The sequence below is a fragment of the Callithrix jacchus genome, chromosome 19, assembly GCF_049354715.1.
Source record: "Callithrix jacchus isolate 240 chromosome 19, calJac240_pri, whole genome shotgun sequence".
NCBI classification, from domain to species: domain Eukaryota; kingdom Metazoa; phylum Chordata; class Mammalia; order Primates; family Cebidae; genus Callithrix; species Callithrix jacchus.
Genome location: NC_133520.1, coordinates 9069336 through 9094116, shown reverse-complemented (window position 1 = coordinate 9094116; position 24781 = coordinate 9069336). Strand labels below are relative to the sequence as shown.

At 42.7% G+C, this 24781-nt stretch overlaps 1 protein-coding gene and 1 pseudogene across 9 annotated transcripts in view; one reads left to right on the top strand and one right to left on the bottom strand.

Annotated features, from left to right (window-relative positions):
* The window catches only part of LOC100408904 (transport and Golgi organization protein 1 homolog), a 56512-nt gene extending 33763 nt beyond the window's left edge, over positions 1–22749 (bottom strand). For 5 of the 9 annotated variants that reach the window (XM_035280832.3, XM_054248162.2, XM_078356540.1 and 2 more), the window contains exons 1-2: positions 6844–6985; positions 3428–3561 (exon numbers count right to left, since the gene is read on the bottom strand). In XM_035280832.3, coding sequence (XP_035136723.3) covers positions 3428–3561; positions 6844–6976 — 267 coding nt within the window. In that variant the 5' untranslated portion in view covers positions 6977–6985. Of the gene's footprint in view, positions 1–3427; positions 3562–4043; positions 6173–6843; positions 6986–22398 lie in introns of those variants that run through there. The other 4 variants (XM_078356535.1, XM_078356539.1, XM_078356536.1 and 1 more) reach the window with 4 other exon arrangements.
* LOC128930247 (SWI/SNF-related matrix-associated actin-dependent regulator of chromatin subfamily A member 4 pseudogene) lies at positions 21922–23910 on the top strand (annotated as a pseudogene).
* Positions 23911–24781: the final 871 nt, after the last annotated feature.

Here is a 24781-nt window from a genome sequence, read left to right as displayed (position 1 = left end):
AGCACTTCCAACATCACTAGTGACACTCTATATGGGTCTCAGAGTGTTATTCAAGGTTTACAGTATTGCACTGAACACAAAAAGTACACGAGAACCACAAGAGATCACTTTTTAAGCACTATAATATTTATTGGAGATGAATTGCTCATGTGGAATAATTAGTGTCACATTTTAAGTGGACACTCACAATACTTGAGCTCAGCAGAATAGCAAGAGTAGGTGGTTATGAAATCTTGTAGTAAAATTAATTTATGCAATTACGATTTAATATTTTATCTTTATGTTTTATATTTCTCTCCACTGCGAAAGATGCCATGTAAGACCTGAGTTTGTGTGTGTACGTTTTGATAAATTTTAACTTTTTATATAGATCTGTGTATGTTTTGTGGTAGTAAAGAATACACTAGGATCTACATATATTTTATATATTAACAACATACCTAACTTTTTCTTAATTCTTTCAATATTTCTAGGCTATGCAGTCTGAGAGTTTTTTCAAATTATCACAAACCTCCATGAAATGTTATAATACATTTATTGAAAGAAATCTGCATATAGTGGACCCACAGAGTTCAAACCTGTGTTGCTCTAGGATCAGCCGTATTTGCTGATATGATGTGTTATACTGTCATTTTCCAAAATGACATTACAGGTGTCTGGAGACAAAATAAAATTACAATGTAACACACACTAATCTGCACACCAAGCTTTCGTTTCATGCAAACAAAAATCTCTATAGAAAATAATTCCATTCATTTTCAGCACTAGTAGCTAAGGTATGTAAAACGTGCCCTCTTGAGAAACACAGTCTTTTACTAGTCACTGTCTGAAAGGAAGAGGTAGATCTCCCAATCATTAAGGGAGGAGGCTGGCATGTAAATCAAATGCACAAAAAGAGAAAAAGGCCATCTTATCACTATTCTATTGATGAGTGTTCTTGTTCTATCTGAAAACTACCTGGAAGCCAGTATTAGTAGTAAAATACTGCCGTGAAGATTAGATAAGGGCAGTTAAACTGTGTGTTATTGGCAGATCAAGTCTAAAATGCTAAGAAACTGAAAAAGACTGCAGAATGAAAACTAAGAAACGGAAACAAGAATCATTTTGGAAGCTGAAGAAAGAGTTTTTAATTTCCTGGGAAGAAGGTTCATCAAATTAGAGGGGAGACTATTTTATTAAAGGAGAACCTGGAAAAAGGAAACAAATCAGAGGTATGTAGAGAAAGGGAAACACTATACATTTACCTTCCGTAATCTTTGTCAATTGAGACCACAGGTGGCATCTCATTTCTTACCATTTGACAAAAAAAAAAAAAAAAAAAAAAAGTTGCAGAATTGTAGGCCCGCGTGACAAGAAGTAATCTTTCTTCTGCCAAGGTGCTGTTATTTCCTTGGTAGGGGGTAGGGGTAAGCAGAGTATTGCCTTAAGAGAACAAATTCTGGATAAGTTAATATCAGGATAAATATAAATAAATGTCATTGCCCCATAAGGAAATACTGAAAAGGAAGACAGATAAGCCATGAGCCCTTCCATTAAAGAGTCCTTGACTTTATGTGAGCTAAGACAGTACACAAATTAACTGCCATACAAAGCAGTAAAGTAAATGCCACAGGAACAGTGCAAACAAAGTGCCACCCAAACAGTCATCAGGCAGCAAAGACCCCTTCTGGCTGGGTGCCGAAGGCAGTGTTCCTTAAGAAGGCAGGATGAGAGCTGCGACCCAGAAAGACTGACGGGACATCTAGAGCTGAAGACGTTTATAAGAAAAACTGCAGTGGGAGGAAAATGTTAAGTCAAGTTCATTCATCCAAATGCTCAAAGATGAGGAGTGAAAAAAAAATCTTAACTGTTCTAGCAAAAACTCAGCCTAGATACATGGAAAAACATTTCCAAGAGTAAAGACTACCAACAAATCTCCTTAGGCAGACTTGAAAGAAAGAGAATAGATTTGTCTTGGTAGGGAGTGAGTCACTGGGGATGCTCTCTAAATAGGATGAACCTGAACACTTGTTGTTTCCCAAGATTATTCCCTGGGAACCTGGAATGCCAACAAAATGAGTCTGTTTTCCCAAGGGGATTTCTCAAGCCTATTTTCTGTTTGTTTGTTTGTTTGTTTGTTTGGTGTTTTATTGAGAGTGACAACTTTCACAGTTGGGATGGGTATTTCTCTAAGTTGGAACAATCCAAAAGACATCGAGGACCCTTACTACTTGAGGTAAAGACACAGTCCACACATCACACTGTCTAAAAACAAAAGGATAATAACTCATAAGACGAGCCTCTCAACCAGAGGTCACTCCCAGTGAATCTCATTAAAACACCAAAGTGTGATGCAGTCATTGATTGCCACGTCTGATATCAGGGCACCCATAAAATCAGCTGGGAACAGAGCCCTGGGGTAACCTCCACACCCAGGCTCTGAAAAGCAGGACAAGGATGACCGCAAAGCTGCAAACAAAAACACACACAAGAAAGCACATGGGAAACACACGTTTTGCTTTTTTACAGACTAGTAACAGCACAGATGACTAGGGAACTATTCCCAAGACTGTCACTTTTTCATAAATATTAATATAAACAAAGAAATGACACAAAATCAACTTTTTTTTTTTTTTTGCCAATCAGTTTGAGCTTATGAGGTTGCTCAGGTTAGCCTTGAACTGATGACCTCGCCTTCGCAAGCGCCATGACCTCCGGCGGGAGCCACTTTGGACCCCAAAATCAACTTTTTAAAAAAACATTTTTAGATGGAGTCTTGCTCTGTCACCAGGCTGGAGTGCAGTGGCTCGATCTTGGTTCACTGCAACCTCCGCCTCCCAGGTTCAAGGGATTCTCCTGTCTCAGCCTCCCAGGTAAGTGGGACTACAGGCACGTACCACCACGCCCGGCTAAGGTTTTGTATTTTAGTAGAGATGGGTTTCCCCATGTTGGCCAGAATGGTCTCAATCTCCTGACCTTGTAATCCTCCCACCTTGGCCTCCCGAAGCCATGGGATTATGGGCGTGAGCCACCGCACCTGGCCAAAATCAACTTTAAACTTACATGTTTAAAGTTTAAATGTTAAACACTCTCTCGCACATAGTTTACAGGAGTAAGTCTAATTCCCATGAATCCTTCCTTTTTAAAGCAATGAAGTAAAGAATTCTTCGGCTCTTACCATTTCAACTTCTAATATGTACGCAGCATCCTAGAGGTTGACACTGAGGGGAACTTGCTAGAATCAGATCTATTTCAGAAGGCTCTGCTGAGCCCCTACTATGTGCAGACCCAAGGCCACTGGGGACACAGGGCCATCTTTTTTCAGAGTCTGGCGCAGAGGACAGGTTAATTCCATCAAAGGTCCCAAAAAACCATAGTCATTTAAATATACAGTGCTAAACAAGCCAATAAAAATTAAGTATATAAAGTATGTCAAAATTTTACTTACACTTCCCGCCCAAACTTCAGGCGATCCTCTTGCCAGTTTATAGTAGACATATACAGGGTCACCTTTTGTTAAATTCACAAAACGACAATCCGGGCCTGTGAAATCTTCGAGAGCTTCACCCCGGTACATTAACACTGTATAAAAAGAGTGAGGAAAAAATAGCCAGATTATCAAGATTCAATGCTCACAGTCTATATTGATTTATCAGGAAATATAAGAATCCCAATATAAATAACAACCAAGCTTTTCCAGTACTCTGGTTTCTTTTATTTGCTCAAAGTATCTCAAATCCTTAGAGCTTTACTGCTATAAATCGTATCTTCTGCAAGTAGAGGAAAGGAAAACCTTCTCTATTTTTCTCTATGGATAATACTGAGAAACAAAAAGCAATGTGGCAACTACCAACATGGCTTTTCTTACCCAAGTGAAACTCTTGATTCCCTCTCTAACTTTCCAGTTCCTCAATCTTTTCTGTTTCATATTCATAAAGAGCTTCCTTTTGCAAATTGGCAAGTGCAAGCCCAGATGATGACTAGCTTCAGCATGGCTACCTGAAGAGGTAATAGGGAACCAGAGTACCCAGGAACTCCCAAGAGGCCAGTTAACTTGAACTAACCATTAAAAGGCTCTACCTTCAAGTGGCTGAAACCGCTACTATGTGGCAGTAAACACTGTCAATTTCACTGGCAGCCAAGTTTTTCTCTCTGTACAGTGTCTGGAGAGATTAATGGAAAAGGATATCTATCACACCCTACTCTAGATTCAATTACACCACAAGGCAATATTTTCTGAAAGTAAATAATGTTGACCGCATGTAACATTAAGAAAGTTTCGAAACAAAGAAAAAATACCCTTATGTATATGCTTCTATAAACAAAATCAAAAGTCAACATCGCATGTGGCCAGGACTAAGCAAACTATGAGAATAGGTCAGTAATTCCCTTCATGCTTAAAATGCACGCTTAAATCATGCTTGATCTAGAAACTGTAAAGCAGTACTTTTCTTTCTGTGGCCACATAAACAGTTTCCCATGTAAGACAAAATGGACAATAACTATATTTAAATAGCAGAGACAATGAAGGAAAATGGAAATAAAACTTTTTCCAAAAGCCAATTTGCAATAAAGTACATTTTAAACATGTCTTTAAATGGCTATACAAACATATAGATTTGGAGGGAGTTATTTGTTTTTTGAAACTAGGCTCTGATTATTTTCCAACATGTCAACTTTGTAGTTCAGACATTATTGCGTGAGAGGCCAGGTTTAAGGCCACAGACAATTTAAGATTGGGAATAAGATCAAAATCGGAAATGGCAGTGTTTTTCTTGCTCTCCCTTAGAATAGATCATAGAGGATTTAGAATAACACATCAGAGGCCAGCATACAAGTGGAACAGCTATTTGAAAAGCACACAAGGACACTGTACACACTCAGATTACAAAACACTTCATACAACACAACACAGAGCCATCTAGACGCTGCTCCTGTTGATGCCTGTCATATCTGGTTTCCTCTGCTTGAACACACACCATTTCTCAAGTTATGTTACAACCGTGAGCTCTTCTAACATCAGGCCTCAGTACTGGAGAAGCATCAGTGATGTGACGATTCTCCAGGTAACCTGTTTTGACGAACCCAGGCAGGGCCATGCTTGCAAGCAAAGAAGACCAACTATCTTGCCACCGCCAACAGCAAATGGATAACAGCGTGGTTTTGCTCGAAGAAAACTAAAGGGAAAAATCATGGCAGTCGTTCTGCTTTTGACAGCTTATTCACATCAGCCACAGGGTTACCTCTAGGAAAGGCTTCACGCTCATTAGACATCTCTTTTCTTGATTAGTGTTATATGGACAGTTCAAATTATGAAATTTGGTTTCGATAACAAATTTGAATATAAATAGCTAAACTATAGGGTTCTTGGCCTTTCTAAAATGAATACTTTTCTATAGGCATTACTTAACAATGTATGAAAAACCGTTTCCGCAGTGGCTAAGTTACAAGGTTGTTTGAGACCAGCTGAAAGGCTCTAAGAGTGATCCTGGTTTGGGGAACCAGGAACACAGAGAAGAGGTTTCAACACCCAAGTGGCTAAGTCTAAACCTACGCTGGCTTTTGAGACCCTTGGGGTATTTAGTATCATTCCTGTAACAACCCTCTTTATCTGAGCCTGAAGATCTCCCCACCGCCCACCTCCAATCCGGGACTGGAGAGCAATTCCGCTTCCTGCGCACAGAGGAGGAGGCTGCCGGTCCCAGGTGGCCGGTGCAGATCCTCGGCCTCTTTGCAGAGCGAAAGCTTTTGGCCTTCCTGCTGCCCTGACTAGCAGTCTGCAAAAAGGCTTCCAAGCACAGAAATGAAGTCGGGGTAGAGACCTCGGAATACAATTAGTGCTTGGACTCCGGACTCGTCCCAAACGTAAACTCCCAATTCCTGTTCAAAAGGCTAAGCCCAGATCCCAGTGAAGCGAAAAGGCAAAGGGACAGCCCCAGAAAGCCTTTGCAGAGAAGCCCCACCATCAACCTGCCACTGGGAAAACGCCCACCGAGCCCTTAGCGCATCTCCCGGGGTACTGCACCCACCGAGGTCCCCGCGGCGCGAGCAATAAAGCGTTTGGCTGCGGCGTGGGGAGCCCAGTAGCGCGACGCGCAACCACAGCTACCCTCGGAGCCCAGGCGGATGGCGGGGTGGGGAAGGGACGCTGTGAGCTACTCCTGGGGAAACCAGGGACCACTGCGAGCAACCCACCGTCTCGGCAGAGGAAAAATAACACGCTGGCAACAAGTGGGAGGTGCAGCCCCCACGGTCAGGCCTGAGTGGCTCCGGCTCAGCCGGAGAAGGCAGACACAGGGACCCGCAGCCAGCCCACCCCCGCCTCCCGCGCGCCCCGCTTGCGACCCCGTAGCCAGCAGGCCGGGCTGCAGAGCTCCAGTCCCCGCACAAGCCGGGCAGCGCCGCCTCGGAGACCCCCGGAGCCAGCAGGCTGGGCTGCAGAGCTCCAGTCCCCGCACAAGCCGGGCAGCGCCGCCTCGGAGACCCCGGGGCCGGCCGGGTGGGCTGCAGAGCTCCAGTCCCCGCACAAGCCGGGCAGCGCCGCCTCGGAGACCCCCGGAGCCGGCAGGCTGGGCTGCAGAGCTCCAGTACCCGCACAAGCCGGGCAGCGCCGCCTCGGAGACCCCCGGAGCCGGCAGGCTGGGCTGCAGAGCTCCAGTCCCCGCACAAGCCGGGCAGCGCCGCCTCGGAGACCCCCGGAGCCGGCAGGCTGGGCTGCAGAGCTTCAGTCCCCGCACAAGCGGGGCAGCGCCGCCTCGGAGACCCCGGGGCCGGCCGGGTGGGCTGCAGAGCTCCAGTCCCCGCACAAGCCGGGCAGCGCCGCCTCGGAGACCCCGGGGCCGGCCGCCTCGCAGGCTCACTCACTGCTGCACTCGTCCTCTGCGCAGAGTTTGTTCTCCGAGAAGCGCCGGCCAGTGCTGGGGTCCGGCTGGCCCGGCACTCGCCACTGCGGCCCGAGCAGGAGCAGCCAGAAGAGCAGCCAAGGCGCCGCAGCCATGTTGTGATCACCTCGGGGAGCCGGTGACGCCGAGGAGGGGGCCGGGGGCGGAGCGCCGGCGGCGGGTGGAAAGCCGGGCGCCGCCCCTTGGCGGCGCCCAAGAAGGTCTGAGCAGTTCCCGACTGACAGGTCAGCAGGGACTTCAAGAGGGATGCGGGGAACCACCAGAAGGACTGAGGGAGACCTCCAGGAATGGGACTGTCGACAGCCTAGTCCTCACCCCGAAGTGTTTTCCTCTGGCGCTGCCTTGGCAACCAGAACTCTTGTCGTTCTCCCACATCCAATCAGCTGCCTTTGCCCCAGTCCGTCACAGAACCTCCGCGTGACTCCTTCTCTGCCCGTTTGGGTCCCCAAACGCTGTGCTCCCCAACCCTGTAATAGGCATCTCTAACAATCTGCTGAAAACCAAACTCTTATTTTTTTTTCCTCAAACTCTGTTCCTTTCAGTCTACCCTATCTGAGATAGAAATAAGAATGACAATTTAATTCCTATATTCTGGGTGCTCAAGCCAAAAATATACAAACCATCCTGACCTCTTTTCTCTCACACCTGAGTCCAATCCATCAGAAAATCCCATGTCTTTTTTAAAAATAGGTTTATTGAAGTAGAATTAACCTACAATAAATTGCACGTTTAAAGTGTACAACTTGATAATTTTTGACAGAAGTCTACACCCATGAGACCATTACCACAGTCAAGATAATTAATACATTCATCCCCTCTGAAAGAGTTCTCATGCTCCTTTATAATCCCTCCCTCCCTTCTCCCAGCTGTCTTCAGACAACCTTCTGTCACTGCAGATTGGTTGGCATTTTCTAGAATTTGATATAAATGGACATACAGTATACATTCTTTTTTTTTTTTTTTTTTTTTGGCTAACTCACTCAGCATAAACATTTGAAATACATTCAGAATCTGACCACTTTGGCTGGGTGTGGTGCCTCACGCCTGTAATCCCAGCACTTTGGGAGGCCAAGGTGGGCAGATCACCTCAGGTCAGGAGTTTGAGACCAGCCTGGCCAACGTGGTGAAACCCTGCCTTAATAAAAATAAATTTTTAAAATCTGATCACTTCTCCCCATCTCCAGTGCCATCAGTGCAGGCCAGGCCACCCATCTCTCACCTGAATAACTGCACAGCCTTGTCATATTCTTGCTTCTGCTCTTAGCCCTTCCAAAGTCTATTGTCTCAATAGTAGCCACAGCAATAGTTTTATGATATAAATGTGGCCATGTCTCTCCCCTGCTCAGAACCTTCCTGTGTCTTCCCATTTCCAGGAAAATGCAATTACTTTTTAATGGAGTACGCTATCTTATTTAATTTTACTCCTTTCCCCTTTTACCCTCATTTCCTAACACTCTTCCCTTGCTCTGTTGGTTCCAGTCAAATACACAAAGCCTAATCCTGCATCTGTGTATCTGCACTTGAAATTTTCCCTCCACATGGAGTAATTCCCCAAACGGTCTGCTCGGCTAACCAGTTTCCTGTCTTCATCGTGTCTCTGCAACAGTGCCACGCCTTCCAAGTGAGGCCTCCCCGATCACCCTACATAAAACAGAGTTCCCTCTCATGACTAGCTGGCTCATTACCCTGCTTTATTTTTCTTTAGAGCATTTACCACCTGCCTTATGTTTATCTACTTCACTGCCACCACACATCCAATATAAGCTCCATGGAAGGACGGGATTTGTCTGCTTTGTTCGCTGCTGTAACATTGGTGCCTAGAACAATGTCTGGAACATCTGAGGTACTCAACAAATGATTTGTTGAATAAACCCATGGATCTTCACATACCATAGGTATATTATGCCATTAACCTACATAAAGCTTCCATATATAAATAATACCAAGAGGGAATATACCAAAAAAATAAGGCATTTGATGTCTTCCCCTCAGCAACATCCTTAACACCAAGAACAGCACCTGGAATGTATTTACTGTTGAATGAGGGTGTATTTATTGAGAAAGGAGTGGATGAAATGGCACATACTTTTTCCTTATATACTACCAGAATACTAAAGCAGATTTAAAAGATGATTTTAATTTATCTTATTTCTCCTTATATTAGAATAACAATTAATTGATGAAAAAAACAAAATTCCAAAGTGATCTAATTGAATATTACCTATGCAAACTGTACACCTTGTCCAATCAATCTTTTGTGCCCTGTGTAAATCAAATACCAACTCCTCAAGCTCATCTATGAAACCTGCTGCATTTCGCCGTGGACCAGAAAACCTGCTCGGGATCCCTCTCTCTGCAGGACAGAACGCTTCCCTTTCTCTCACCTATTAAACCTCTGCTCTTAACCTCACTCCTTGTGTGTCCGCTCTTGTTTTATTTGGTGTGGGGCAGTGAACCTCGGGTATTACCCCAGATGAATGATGCTGCTTTGCATTGTTTCTGTAGTCAATTAACCTCATCAGTTTTGCTCGGTTCGTAATCTGAACTTTTTCTACCTGAGGCCCTTTTGGTGTCCTAGGAGAAGATAGGATGAATAGGAGGAAAGAAATTTACCTTCTAACCATCTTTTCTCACTTACCCATCCTCTTTCAGCCTGACTTGTGCCTTGGGTAACATCTTAACCTTATGTGTACACCTTCCTCCCCTGGGTGTCCTCACCTCACTTCAGCTCTCCATCTTCAAGGACACAGGTAGAGTGGGAAATAAGCTTCACACAAAGATCTAGAGTTCAGATTTAGACATTTGAAACCACTACTGTTTATGCAGCAAGGAAAAAAAATGTTTTCTTCTTAGATAAAAAAAAAATGTAGAGAAAACTGTACAGTACAATTTGAAAACTCCAGTTGTCCACCCAACAATAAAAAAGGCCAGTATTTCCTTGCAATGACAGAAATTTGGTGTACATACATAGTGATAAATTTGGCACCTAGGTGAACATTCACTTTTCAATAGATTTTATGGAGCAATGCTCGCTCTAGAAAGTGTGGTCCTAGAAAATTTAATCAACTGCAAAAGAACCACTAGAGTTTCTGAAGGCTTGACAATTAAATGGTTTTAAATATTTGACTAAACGGGTCTCCTGGTTTCTTTCAAAGTTGCACAAGCAAGGGTTACCTAAGTACAAGCAGGCCCAGGTGACATTCTTATATTTCCAGGAAACTCCTGTGCCAGGATTCAGCCCTTAGAGAATGATCAAATCTTCATTAAAACTCCCAAAAGTAGGAATTGAGACCAGAAAATAAGACATTCTCACTCCACCAGGGTGTTTAGCACCAGAGCTCAAATTGTGAGAGCTGCACAGGAAAAGGTCTCAGACCTGGCAGAGGGTGTGTTGTAAATACCCACAGCTCCCATAGCGACCTGCCCTGTGTCCTGCAGAAAGAGGCGAGGACCTGCCCAGAGCCAGAGGTCAGAAGGTAGCTGTGGAGCAGCCCTGTTCAAGTGGCCTCCTCAACCTGGCATCCTGAGAATGTGGCTCAGAGCCAAATCTGGGAAAATCTAGGGAGTCCATCTGAGGTTCAAAGTATAGTCCCCTCTTCTCACCACCTCCTTCTTTTGGGGGGTGATCCAGGAGGTGTCAGGAAGTAGAGTCTTACTCTGTTACCCAGGCTGAGTGCAGTGGCACAATCACAGCTCACTGCAGCCTCGACCTCTTGGACTCAGGTGATCCCCCTACCTCAGAATCTTGAGTAGTTGAGACTGTAGGCATGTGCCACCATGCCTGGCTAATTTTTTATTTTTGTAGAGATGTGGTCTCGCTATGTTGCCCAAGCTGGTCTCCAACTCCCGGGCTCAAGAAGTCCTCTTAGTTCAGTCTCCCAAAGTGCTGTGATTACAGTCATGAGCCATCTTACCGAGCCTCTTTCTTCAACCTCAGGGTCAAGCGCTACCCTGGAGTAGACGGTACCAATGGCACGTATCAGAATCAATTAAAAAGACTTTTCACACTTCACCTGCCTGCATTCACAATTCAAAGCAATAATTCCACTGAGAGTTTCATCATCACCTCTCTTTTTTTCACTGATAGTGTTGTCATTGTTGGGGTTAGAGCAAAGTGAGGCACAACAGCAAAGATATGAATTCAACTTAAGTGTCCATCAACAGAGGGTTGGATAAAGAAAATATAGTGTATATACACAACAAAATATACTCAGGTATAAAAGAGAATGAAATCACACCTTTTGCGGCAAGATGGATGGACCTGGAGGCCACCACTGTAAGTAAAAACAACTCAGAAACAGAAATCCAAATACTGCATGTTCTCACTTAAAAGTGGGTGCTAAATAATACGTACACATAGATGTAGAGTGTGCAATAATAGTTACTGGAGACTCAAAAGGGTCGAGAGGTGGGAGGGGTGAGGAATGAAAAATTAATTACTTAATGGGCACGAGGTATGTTATTTGGGCAATGGTTACACTAAAAGCCAGACTTCGCCACGGTGCCATATAACCATGTTAAAAAAAAAAAACTGCACTTGTACCCCTTAAATTTATACACATTTTAAAACAAAATGAGGAAGTAGAGTTGTGAATGCATGCCGACCGTTAATCGGGAAACTCTTGTTCTGACACTACGATAACTTACCATTGGATTGGAGAGACGTTACTTAGATTCTTTGGGAGTCAGTTTTCCTGTCTGTAGCATGACAGCCTGGAGCAGGTAGTATAGTGTAATGGAAAGTCCACAGCACAAAGTCACAATTCCTGGTGCACATAATTTAACTTCCCTTTGCCTCATTCTCCTTTCATTTAAAATGGAGATAATAAGATCTGTGTTGTCTATTTTAATAGGGCTACGTTGAGGATCAAATAATGTGAAAGTTCCTTAAAAACTGTTCAGTGAAACATAAACATACAGCTTTCTTCCAACTGTTGCTGCTTCACCATTGTCTTCTAAGTTCTCTTTACATTCTAAAATCATAATTTCAAATCATAGAATAAATACTATGCACTAGACCTTTCCCCTCTCCACCTCCAGTTTGTCCTTGTTCCTATAAGAAGTCAAGATGTGGCTGTGTTAAAAAATGGGTGGATGGGTGAGCTGATATGGAGCCAGCCCTGTCTCTCATACATAGAAGAAGCAGTGAGGAAACCTTTTACCTTGATTTAAAGCCTGACAAAAGCCAATTTGCTTATAAGGAAGAGATGAGCTCTTAGGAGAAAAAGAGCTTTCAATATGAAATACTGGTCATGGCATTCCCTTAACTCTTCCATGGTCTTTCATCTGGCATTCCCTTCTTTCAACGTGAAATACTGGTCATGGCATTCCCTTAAGTCTTCCATGATCTTTCATCTGTTCAGCCTTGGAATGTGATCTTAGAACAAATGAACCAAAGACAACACCAACATCCACCTCTGCTTTCCAGCTCTTCTAAGTTCCAACAGTCGAGAATGTTGATGCTCAGTGTTACATAGAATAAAGATCGTCCAGTAGATGGTGCTGCTGTTTCTGAAAATGGACAGAGAAACCATTCAAAGCGACTTCATCTTCCCTACTAAAAGTCTGGAGAATACGGTTGAGGCCCATCTATGGAGAGCCTTGACTGGCAATCAAAGAAGTGTTTGAGTTACTGTCTATTCAGTGTGACGTCAGTCCACAATGTGGGCAGAAAAAAAGATAATGATGAAAGGCATTAATTGGAAAAGTTAATTTGGTAGAAAACTTAAGGATAGCATACAGAAGACAGTTCAAGAGTGAAAAGACAGAAGGGCCTTGAGCTTCCAGAGTCTATAGATAAGTAATAAAATGCATGATAATAATAATTTAAGTAATATTAATTTTTCATAATTTAATACCAGCCCACAATTATTATGAAGCACTGCTCTTACCACTTTACGTAATGTTAACTATTTAATCTTCACAATAAATCTATGAAGGAGGAATTGTTATTATGCCCATATTTCAGAGGAGTAAACTGAGGTTGGGTAACTTGCCCAGAGGCACTCAGCTCATACACGAACTGAAGCTGAGATTCACATCTAAGCAGTAGGCTCCAGAGTGTGTGCTCTGATGACCTACACTAAAATGGCTACACATTTTACAACCTCCATGGTAAACAGTAATAATAACATTGAACAAATGGGGCAATCACTAAATGGATGCTTAGAAAAGAGAGTAAGATGACAGTCTGGCCTTTCCGACACCGAATTTAACGTGAAGACAGGGTGTACCTCATTAAAACCTCTGAAATCATTTGGTCCATTCACTATCTTAATCAACATGGGATTCCCTTTTACAACTTTTCAGAATGGTTATTATAAGTTCTAAAAGGAAAGGCAAGGTCATGTTCTCCTAAGAGCTCATCTCTTCCTTATAACCAAATTGGCCTTTGTCAGGCTTTAAATCAAGGTAAAAGGTTTCCTCACTGCTTCCTCTATGTATGAGAGAAAGGGCTGGCTCCATATCAGCTCACCCATCCACCCATTTTTTTAACACAGCCACATCTTGACTTCTTACAGCAACAAGGACAAACTGGAGGTGGAGGGGGAAAGTCTAGTGCATAGTATTTATTCTTGATAACAGTGTATTTTGTCATCTTTTCATTTGTATTTTCATGCGCATCTCACTGCAAAGTGTTCAGCTCACTTTGCTCTCTGAAGGCTAGACTCTCTACTTGACATTAAATCCATAATGTTCTGAGGTAGAGTGAATTGCAGGAACATAACAGTAAGAGAAAGGAAAGAGGAACCACTTATGAGTTGAACTGTCACTGAGCTGCCCAAATAACTACATACAAATAGGAAGTTTATGGATTTGAAATTCTCAAGAGCTGTTCCTTCAGCACTACTGAATGGAAACTCTTGGTATGTTCCTAACTGAGGACCCTAGACTTCCCAGTCTATTTAACTTGAGATCATTCTGTTTAAAAATTAGAAATGGTGGACAGGCACGGTGGCTCACGCCGGTAATCCCGGCACTTTGGGAGGCCAAGACGGGTGGATCACGAGGTCAAGAGATCAAGACCATCCTGGCCAACATGGTGAAACCCCATCTCTATTTTAAAAATACTTAAAGAAATTTTTTGAAAAATTAAAAAAAAATAAGAAATGTTGTATCTATTCAAATCATTTTAACATATCATTTCATTCAAATGCATGCTTTGCTTCCTGGTAGCTATTTAACTTTGGGCAAGATACTTACAGTCTCCTTGCTTCAGTTTCCTTGTCTATAAAATAGAACTGTCTAATTTGTAGGACAGTTGTTTTAAAAAATAAATTAATTAATGCATGTAAAGCAGTGAAAACCATGCCTGATACGTAAATGAACTGCAAATTTGAGCTCTATTTATCCTACTTAACATCTCATTTGAGTCACATAACAACCTTACGAAATAAGATGGGTACACAGTAGTATTTTCATTTACAACTAGATTCAGAAAGATTATGGGACTTTCTCACAATCATACAGCTAGGAAGGCTGTGAGAAAATTAGAAAAAAAGGCACTTAACATATAGCAAGTGCTCAATCAACATTTGCTGCTGCTGTCACTCTGATCAGACAATGCTAAATTTCAATTCCAGGTTTTCTGACTGCAATCCCAAATTGTTTTCTTTCTCTCCTGTGTTTTTGTTTTTTTGTTTGTTTTTTCCCTGCACTCAGGTTTCTATGGCAATAGAAATACAATTTAGAACTGAAATACTAGCCAGATCTTGCAAAAAACACTATTACTTATAAGGTACTTCAATGCCCAGGTTATCCAAGTCTTAACAAAATAAACTTGATGCCTCAAATTAAGACTAAGACTAAAAAAATTTAGATCACACAAAAGTTATACTCAGGAGGATTAGGAGGAAGATCACAAATAAGAGACAGGGCTAACATGCAGCTCCCATTTGGACCGACAGAACAGTGTGTGGAGATTTACACCATTTTACTTCGAGAACCACCACAGGAACACACTAGGAAAATAGAAAGAATTCATGGATCCTTTGAAGGAAACAGCATGCCACAGCAAAGTTACAAGACAGGCAAAAACCTGCAAGTCCCCAAAGTGTGAGAGGGGAAAACCTGCCTCAGAACATACATCCCCCCATGGGGGAATCTGAAAATCCAGATCATGGGAGGACTTAACCTTACCTAGAGCTGAAATGGATTTAGGGGGCCACACAAAATATAAAAGCAGAAGTAGCAGCAGGAAGAGCCCTGTAGGCACCCAGTCTCCAGCTTGAGCCCAGGGAAGCCATCCCTGACTATATCCTTGGGGAAGACAGCCAGCTGAATTGGGAGGTGGAGCGGTCACAGGGTGAAATGAGCTCCCAAATGAAATTTGTAATAATTTTGATTGGGAACTAATTTTCTTGAGCAGAGCCCAGGGTGTGAACAGAAACTGCTACATATACAAGCACAGGAGCTGCTGCCAACATTGCGGGCAGACAGGAAGGGGCAAAGCCTGAAAGCCATGCTTGCTTTCTCAGTAGGGAAGCATAAGGCCTGGAAAAAGGTCTGAGCAGGGCACTGCAGGAGCAAGACTACCCACCAACTGCATGGCAGCTGCATGAAGCCTTTCACTACCAACTATGCCCCACTTTTCTGGCAAAGTATATGACTCAGCAGAGGCAGCTTTAATCCTCTCTGGAACATAACTTCGTTGGCCTGAGAACTATACCTCCACCCCTGACAGTGGTTGTGGCAAGCCCCACCCAAGGAGAACCTGAGCGCAGACCCATCTAAGCCTGCCCTGACCTGATGGCATTTCTCTACCTGCCCTGGTAGCCAAACACAAAAGACATAAACTCTTGGGAGGTTTACGGCTCCACTCATCACCTGAGAAACCAAAATACTTGCCCTGGTCAACTAAGGGCAAGCTTAGATCCTCCTCCTACTATTGCAGCTGATATTCTCTTGAAAGTGCCACCTCCTGTCTGGAGACCAACTAACTTAGGCCATTACAGAAACTCTTAACAGAGTAACCCTACTCCCAGAAAGAAGAAAACAGTTACTAAGTCCAAGGCCTACAACATCCTGGCTAACCAGTGGTCCTCAGTGTGTCCATGACTTTACTACTAGCAAAACCAGCATTAGAGAAGCCCAGCACACTAAACATATCTACAATCAAGGACTTTCACAGAGCCTACCTCATTCTCCTGCCATCTACACAGAGCAGCAGCTATGCTGCTATCCATAGCTGGGAAACCTGAAGACAGATCATATCAAAGGACTCTTTGCAGACATTCCCCAGCACCAGCCCAAAGACTGGCAGCCTTGCTGAGTGACTAGACCTAGAACAGCAATAATAATCATTGCTGTATGGCTCTCAGGAAGCCCCATCCCTTGGGAAAGGAAGAGAATATCACACCAAGGGATCAGCTCAGGGGGAAAAAGAATATGAACCGAAGGCCTTGAGTTCCAGACTTTTCCACTGAAATAGTCTACACAAATGTGAAGAAACCAGAAAAGCAAATTCTGTTAATATGACAAAATAGGGCTCTATAAAACCCCCGAAAGATCAGATGAGCTCCCCAGAAATAAACCCAAACCAAGAAGAAATCTTCGAATTGACAGGCAAATAAGTCAGAAGCTTGATTACTAAGCTATTCATGGAGACACCAGAGAAGGGTAAAAACCACCTTTAAGAAATTTTAAAAAACAATAGAGGGTATGGATGAAAAATTCTCCACAGGAATAGATATCATAAAGAAAAACAATCACAACTTCTGGAAATGAAAGACGCACTTAGAGAAATACAACATGGACCAGAAAGGTTTAACAATAAACTAGAACAAGTAGAAGAAAGAACTTCAGAGCTCAAAGACAAGGCTTGCAAATTAACCTAACCAGACAAAGACAAAGAAAAAAGAATTTTTGAAAATCAACAAAGCCCCCCAAAAATTTGGGATTATGTTCAATGGCCAAAGCTAATAATTGGTATTCCTAAGGAAGAAGAGAAATTTAAAAGTTTGAAAAACTTTTTTGAGGGAATAATTGAGGAAAAGCTCCCTGGCCTTGCTAGAGATCTAGACATCCAAATACAAGAAGCTCAAAGAACACCTGGGAAAGTCATCACAAAAAGATCATCAGCTAGGCACAGGTTATCTAATGTCAAGATGGAGAAAAGAATCTTAAGAGCTGTGAGACAAAAGCGTCGTGTAACCTATAAAGGAAAACCTATCAGATTAATAATAGATTTCTCAGCAGAAACCTTATAAGCCAGAAGGGATTCAGATCCTACCTAAAGCCTCTTCAAACAAAATAACTGTCAGCCAAGCATTTTGTATCCAGTGAAACTAAGCTTCATAAATGAAGAACAGATAAGATCTTTTTCAGACAAATGCTGAGAGAATTTGCCACTTCCAAGCCAGCACTATCAGAAATGTTAAAAAGCAGTTCTAAATCTTGAAATAAAATCTTAAAATACACCAAAGCAGAACCTCCTTAAAGGATAAATCTCACAGGGCCTATAAAACAATAACGCAATGGAAATAAAAGGTATTTAGGCAACAACTAGCATAATGAATAGACCAGTACCTCACATCTCAACACTAACGTTGAATGTAAATGGCCTAAGTGCTCTACTTAAAAGATATAGAGTGGCAGAATGGATAAAAATCCACCAAGTATCTGTGTCTTTGAGAGACTCACCTAATACAAAGGACTCACATAAACTTAAATGGGTGAAAAAAGATATTCCACACAAATGAAAATTAAAAGCAAAGAGGAATAGCTATTCTTATATCAGACAAAATAGACTTTAAAACAACAACAGTAAAAAATATATACAAAGAGGGACTTTATATAATAATAAAAGGATTAGTCTAACAGAAAAACATCACAATCTTAAATATATATAACCTAACACTGAGCTTCCAAATTTATAAAACGATTACTACTAGATCTAAGAAATGAGATAGATAGCAATACAACAATAGTAGGAGATTTCAATATTCCACAGACAGCACTAGAGAGGTCATCAAGGCAGAAAGTCAACAGAGAAACAATGGACTTAAATTATACCCTGGAACAAATGGACATAACAGATATTTACAGAACATTCTACCCAACAACTGCAGAATTTACATTATTTTCATTAGCACATGAAACATTCTCCAAGACAGACCAGGTGATATGTCACAAATCTTAATACATCTAAGAAAATCAAAATTATATCAAGTATCCGCTCATATAACAGTACAACAAAACCGAAAATTAACTCCAAAAGGAAATCTCAGAATTATACAAATACATGAAAATTAAATAGCTGTTGAATTATCTTTGGATCAAGAATGAAATTAAGATGGAAATTTAAAAATTATTTGAACTGAATAACTATAGTGACACAAAACCTCTGGGATACCGCAAAAGCGGTGCTAAGAAGAAAGTTTATATCATTAAATGTCTATATCAAAAAGTCTAAAAGAGCACAAACAGACAACCTAAGGTCACACCTCAAGGAACCAGAGCAACAAGAACAAACCAAACCCCAACCCAGCAGAAGAAAAGAAATAACAAAGATCAGAGGAGAAGGAAATGAAATTGAAACAAATAAAAATACAAAAGATAAATGAAACAAAAAGCTGATTCCTTGAAAAGATAAACAAAATTGATAGACCATTAGTGAAATTAACCAGAAAAGAAGAGAGAAGATCCAAATAAGCTCGATTAGAAATGAAAAGAGGAGATATTACAACCAATACCACAGAAATACAAAAGATCATTCAAGGCTACTATGTACACCTTTACGTGCACAAACTAGAAAATCTAGAGATGGGTAAAGTCCTGAAAATATACAACCCTCCTACTTTAGTCGCGAAGAAATAGAAACTCTGAAGAGACTAATAACTAGTAGCAAGATTGAAACAGCAATTTTTAAAGTTGTCAACAAAAAAGAGTCCAGGACCAGATGGATTCATTGCTGAATTCTATCAGGTGTTCAAAGAATTAGTACCAATCTTAAACCATTCCAAAAGACAAAGAAAGAGTGAATCCTCTCTAAAGCATTCTACGCCGTCAGTATGACCCTAATACCAAAGCCCAGGAAAGGACATACAGAAAAAGAAAACTACAGACCAGTATCCTGCATGAACACAAAGGCAAAATCCTCAACAAAATACCAGCTAACTGAATGCAACAGCATACCAAAAAGATAATCCATCATGATCAAATGGGTTTGTATACCAGGGATGCAGGAATAGTTTAACATATGCACGTCAGTAAATGTGATACATCACATAGCAGAATTCAAAACTAAAACTATATGATCATCTCAATGGACACACAAAAAAGCATTTGACGAAATCCAGCATCCCTTTATGATAAAAATCCTCAACAAAAATGGCACAGAAGGGATATACCTGAAGATAATAAAAGTAATCTATGACAAACCCACAGCCAACATTAAATTGACTGGGGAAAGGTTGAGAGCATTCCCTCTGAGAACTAGAACAAACCAAGAATGCCCACTTTCACCACTTCTATTCAACATGAAACTGGAAGTCCTAGCCAGAACAATTAGACAAAAGAAAGAAATAAAGGGCATCCGAATTGGTAAAGAGAAAGTCAAACTGTCACTGTTCATAGATAATATGACTGTGTACCCAGAAAACCCTAAAGACTTGTGCAAGCGGCTCTTAGGTCTAATAAATGAATTCAGCAAAGTCTCAGAATACAAAATCTCAATGTACACAAATCAGTAGCACTGCTATACTCCAACAGCAACCAAGCTGAGAATCAAATCAAGAAACTCAATCCTCTTTAAGACAGCTGCAAAATAAAATAAAATATCTGGGAATATACCTAAGCAAGGAGGTGAAAGATCCCTACAAGGAAAACTACCAAATGCTGCTGAAATAAATCACAGGTGACACAAACAAATGGAAACACATACAGTGCTCATGAATGGGTAGAATCAACATTGTGAAAATCACTATACTGCCAAAGCAATCTACAGATTCAGTGCAATTTCCATCAAAATACCATGATGATTCTTCACAGAACTAGAAAAAAAATCATAAATTCCTATGGAACAAAAAGAGCCTACATAGCCAAAGCAAGACTAAGTAAACAACAAACCTGGAGGCATCACATTACCCCACTTCAAACAATACCACAAGGCTATAAAAATAGGAATGTAGACCAATGGAACAGAATAGAGAACCCAGAAATAAAGCCAGATACTCACAGCCAACTCATCTTCAGCAAAGCAAACAAAAACATAGTGTGGAAAGGACAACCTACACACACACACACACACACACACACACACACACAAATGGTACTGGGATAATTGGCAAGCCACTTGTAAAAGAATGAAACTGGATCTTCATCTCTCACCTTATACAAAAATCAACTCAAGATGGATCAAAGACTTAAATCTAACACCTAAAAATTCCAGAAGATAGTATCAGAAAAACTCTTGTAGATGCTGGTTTAGGCAATGAGTTTACGACCAAGAACCAAAAAGCAAATGCAACAAAAACAAATAAATAGATGGGACCTAATTAAACAAAAAGGCTTCTGCACAGCAAAAGAAATAATCAGCAGAATAAACAGACAGCCCACAGAGTGGGAGAAACATTCCCAAACTATGCATCTAGCATAGGACTAATCTGAGGAACTCAAACAAATCAGCATTTAAAAATCAAATAATCTCATCAAAAAGTGGGCAAAGAACATGAATAGCTGATTCTCAAAAGAAGATATACAAGTAGCCAGCAAAATATGTAAAGAAATGCTCAACATTACTAATTATCAGGTAAATACAAATTAAAATCACAATGCGATACCACCTTACTCCTGCAAGCATGGCCATAATTTAAAAATAAAAAAATAGTAGATGTTGGTGTGGACGTGGTGAAAAGGGAACACTTCTATGCTGCTGGTGGGAATGTAAATTAATATAATCACTATGGAAAACAGTATGGAGATTCCTTAAAGAACTAAAAGTAGAACTACCATTTGTCCAGCAATCCTACTATTGAGTATCTACACAGAGGAAAAGAAGTCATTATATGAAAATGACTCATGAACATGCATGTTTATAGCAGCACAATTCACAATTGCACAAATATGGAACAAACCAAAATGCCCATCTATCAACAAGTAAAGAAAATGTGACACACACACACCATGGAATACTCCTCAGCCATAAAAAGAAATGATGTAATGGCATTTGCAGCAACTTGGAAAAAGTTGGAGACTATTATTCTAAGTAAAGCAACCCAGGAAGGTAAAACCAAATATCATATGTTCTCACTTGTAAGGGGGAGCTAAGCTATGAGGACACAAAGGCATAGGAATGATATAATGGACTTTGGGGACTCAAAGGGAAGGGTGGAGGGTGGATGAGGGATAAAAGACTGCACATTTGGTACAGTATACACTGCATGGGTGATGGGATGCACAAAAAAATCTCAGAAATCACCACTAAAAAACTTAGCCATGTAACTAAAAACCACCCGTTTCCCAAAAACTATCAATATAAAAAAGACTTTGGATCAACTTTATATTTTTGTTTTTCATTTCGAAAAAAAATGTACATTTTTTTCTCTACACTTTCAGAAGCAGACCAAAAGCATTCATACTGATAGGTAATGCGTGGGTTTGTTTTTTGTTGTTGTTTAAGTTACATCCTCTCGAGCCTTGATGGGATTGGAAAAATTAATGTTAAGGGGCGAGGAGAGTGTGGAAGAAAGAAGTAATGGGAAGAAGTTAAATAAATAAAACTGGAAAGTCTCAGGATACAAAATCAATGTGGAAAAATCACAAGCATTCCTATACACCCATAACAGACAGACAGAGAGCCAAATCATGAGTGAACTCCCATTCATAATTGCTACAAAGAGAATTAAATACCTAAAAATTCAACTTACAAGGGACGGGAAGGACCTCTTCAAAGAGAACTACAAACCGATGCTTGGGGAAATAAGAGAGGACACAGATTTAATAAAAAAAAATGCTCACTGACAGGCAGAATGACTATCGTGAAAACGGCCATACTGCCCAAAGTAATTTACAGATTCAATGCTATTTCCATCAAGCTATCATGGACTTTCTTCACAGAATTAGAAAAAGCTACTTTATGCCACGGCCCTTCCTGCTCCCACAGCTCAAGAAGGAAGTTGAGCCCAGTTGCCCGAAAAGTTGGAGTACATCATAAAATACCACATGTCTGCGCTGCAGCGAGACATGCAGGCCAAGGGCGTGCCGCTGATGAGGGCTCCAAGAAGGACAAGAAGGGCAAGGACGGCACCAAGACCCTGATGAGCACCATCATGCAGCTGCGGAACATTTGCAACCACCCCTCCTTGTTCCAGCACAGCGAGTCCTTTTCTGAGTACTTGGGGTTCACTGGGGGCATCGTCCAAGGACTGGACTGAGCCCTGGGGAAATTTGAGCTTCTCCATAAAAATCCTCCCAAACTCCGAGCAACCAACCACAAGGTGCTGCTGTTTCTGCCAAATGACCTTCCTCATGACCATCGTGGAAGATTACTGTGCGCATCGCAGGCGGCTTTAAATACCTCAGGCTTGATGGAACCGCGAAGGTTGGAGGACCGGGGCAAGCTGCTGAAAACCTTCAACGAGCCCAGCTCCGAGAACTTCATCTTCCTGCTCAGCACCCGGGCGGGTGGCGGGGGGCTCGGCCTGAACTTCCAGTCAGCCGACACTGTGATCATTTCCACAGCGACTGGAAGCCTCACCAGGACCAGCGAGCACGGAACCAAGTCCAGCACACAGGGCAGCAGAAGGAGGAGCGCGTGCTCCGCCTCCGCACCGTCAACAGTGTGCAGGAGAACATCCTGGCTGCGGCCAAGCACGAGCTCAGCGTGGACCAGCCGGTGACCCAGGCCGCCGTGTTAGACCGGAAGTCCTCCAGCCATGAGCATGCGCCTTCCTGCAGGCCATCCTGGAGCAGGAAGAGGAGGAAGCGAAGTGCGGACCATGAGACCGTCAACCAGTTGGTCGCCCGGCACGAGGAGGAGTTTGATCGGTTCATACGCATGGACCTGGAGCGCAGGCGCGAGGAAGCTCGACACCGCCAGCCTAAGCGGAAGCGCGCGTCCCGGAGGAGGACGAGCTCCCCTCGTGGATCAGGGACCACACGGAGGTGGAGCTGCTGACCTGCGAGGAGGAGGAGGAGGAGATGTTCCGCTGCGGCTCCAGCCACCGCAAGGAGATGGACCACAGCGACTCACTGAGGGAGAAGCTCGAGAAAACGACAGGAAACGATATCCATGGCCCAGCCAGCAGTGCAGCCTTCAGTTCTTTACACGTGCGTCAAAGGCCATCGAGAAGAGCACGGTGGAGGAGATGCAAGAGGAGGTCCGGCCGAAGAAATCACCACGGAAGCTCAAGCGACATCAGCGACCACCAGCACCCGCAGCTACGACCGTGACGATGAGAGCAAGAAGCAGAAGAAGTGCGGGCGGCCGCCTGCAGAGAGGCTCTCCCCGAACCCCCCAACTTCACCAAGAAGATGAAGAAGATTGTGGACGCCGTGATCAAGCACAAGGACAGCAGCAGTGGATGTCAGCTCGGCGAGGTCTTCGTCCAGCTGCCCTCGCGAAAGGAGCTGCGCGAGTACTACGAGCTCATCCGCAAGCCCGTGGACTTGAAGATGATAAAGGAGCCCATCCGCAAGCACAGATACCGCCGCCTCGGCGACCTGGAGAAGGACGTCATGCTGCTGTGCCAGAACGCGCAGACCTCCGGCCTGGAGGGCTCCCTGATCTGTGAAGGCTACAGCGTCCTGCAGTCGGTCTTCACCAGTGTGCGGCAGAAAATTGAGGAGGATGACAGGGAAGGCTAGGAGAGTGCGGAGGAGGAAGAGGCGAGGAGGAAGGCTCTGAATCTGAGTCTGGTCTGTCAAAATGAAGATCAAGCTTGGCCGGAAGGAGAAAGCACAGGATGGGCTGAAGGGCGGCTGGCGGCGGCGGTGCCGAGGGTCCAGAGCCAAGCCTGTCGTGAGTGACGACGACAGTGAGGAGAAGCAATAGGAGGACCTCTCAAGAAGTGGCAGCGAGGAAGACTGAGTCCCGCCATTCCACTGTCCACTCCGAGCCCCTCATTCCAGGCTCAGGCGTCTTAGGCCTTAGCAGTAAGGGCTCCTTTTCGAATCGCTGCAGAGCCTGAGCCTGCACTTCTGTGGTTTGGAAGGTTATTAGTATCCTCCTCACACTTCTATGGATTCAGGTTTTGCCTTTGTCAGGTGTTGAGAATCTAGCACTTGATAGTCTGTCAGCACAGGAATGCTGGGGCTAAGCTAACTAGTACTCAGGTTCCAGGCGCTTTCTACAAGTTGTGTGTCTATTAACAAGTTACCCTGTCTGACTGTTGGTTCCTCACCAGTTATATGGCAGACAGCACCACTCTATCAGATATTTCTTTCTGCTCTGCCAAGCTGTTGGCACTAAAGATCCATCACTATCTAGAGACAGTGCTTGAACTAGTGACAGGGATCTGCTAAAAACCTTTCTCTTAGAAGAGGGAGATAGGAGCTGATCTGCACATACATTTGTCTCATGCCTGCACTGAGTAGTAAAACACTATGTTCCATGTGGGAAATTGACCATAGACAATTTCATCTACCAGATTGCTTCTGTCCTGGCAATGCCAAGCTCTCTGACAAACCTGACAAAAACAAGCAATGGGGAAAGGATTCCCTATTTAATAAATGATGTTGGGGAAACTGGCTAGCCATATGCAGAAAACTGAAACTGGACACGTTATATGAAAATTAAGCTGTATTAAAGACTTAAACATAAAAGCTAAAACCATAAAAACCCTAGAAAAAGTCCTAGGCAATACCATTCAGGTCATAGGCATGGGCAAAGACTTCGTCAAAAGCAATGGCAACAAAAGCCAAAATTAACAAATGGAAGCTAATTAAACTAAAGAGCTTCT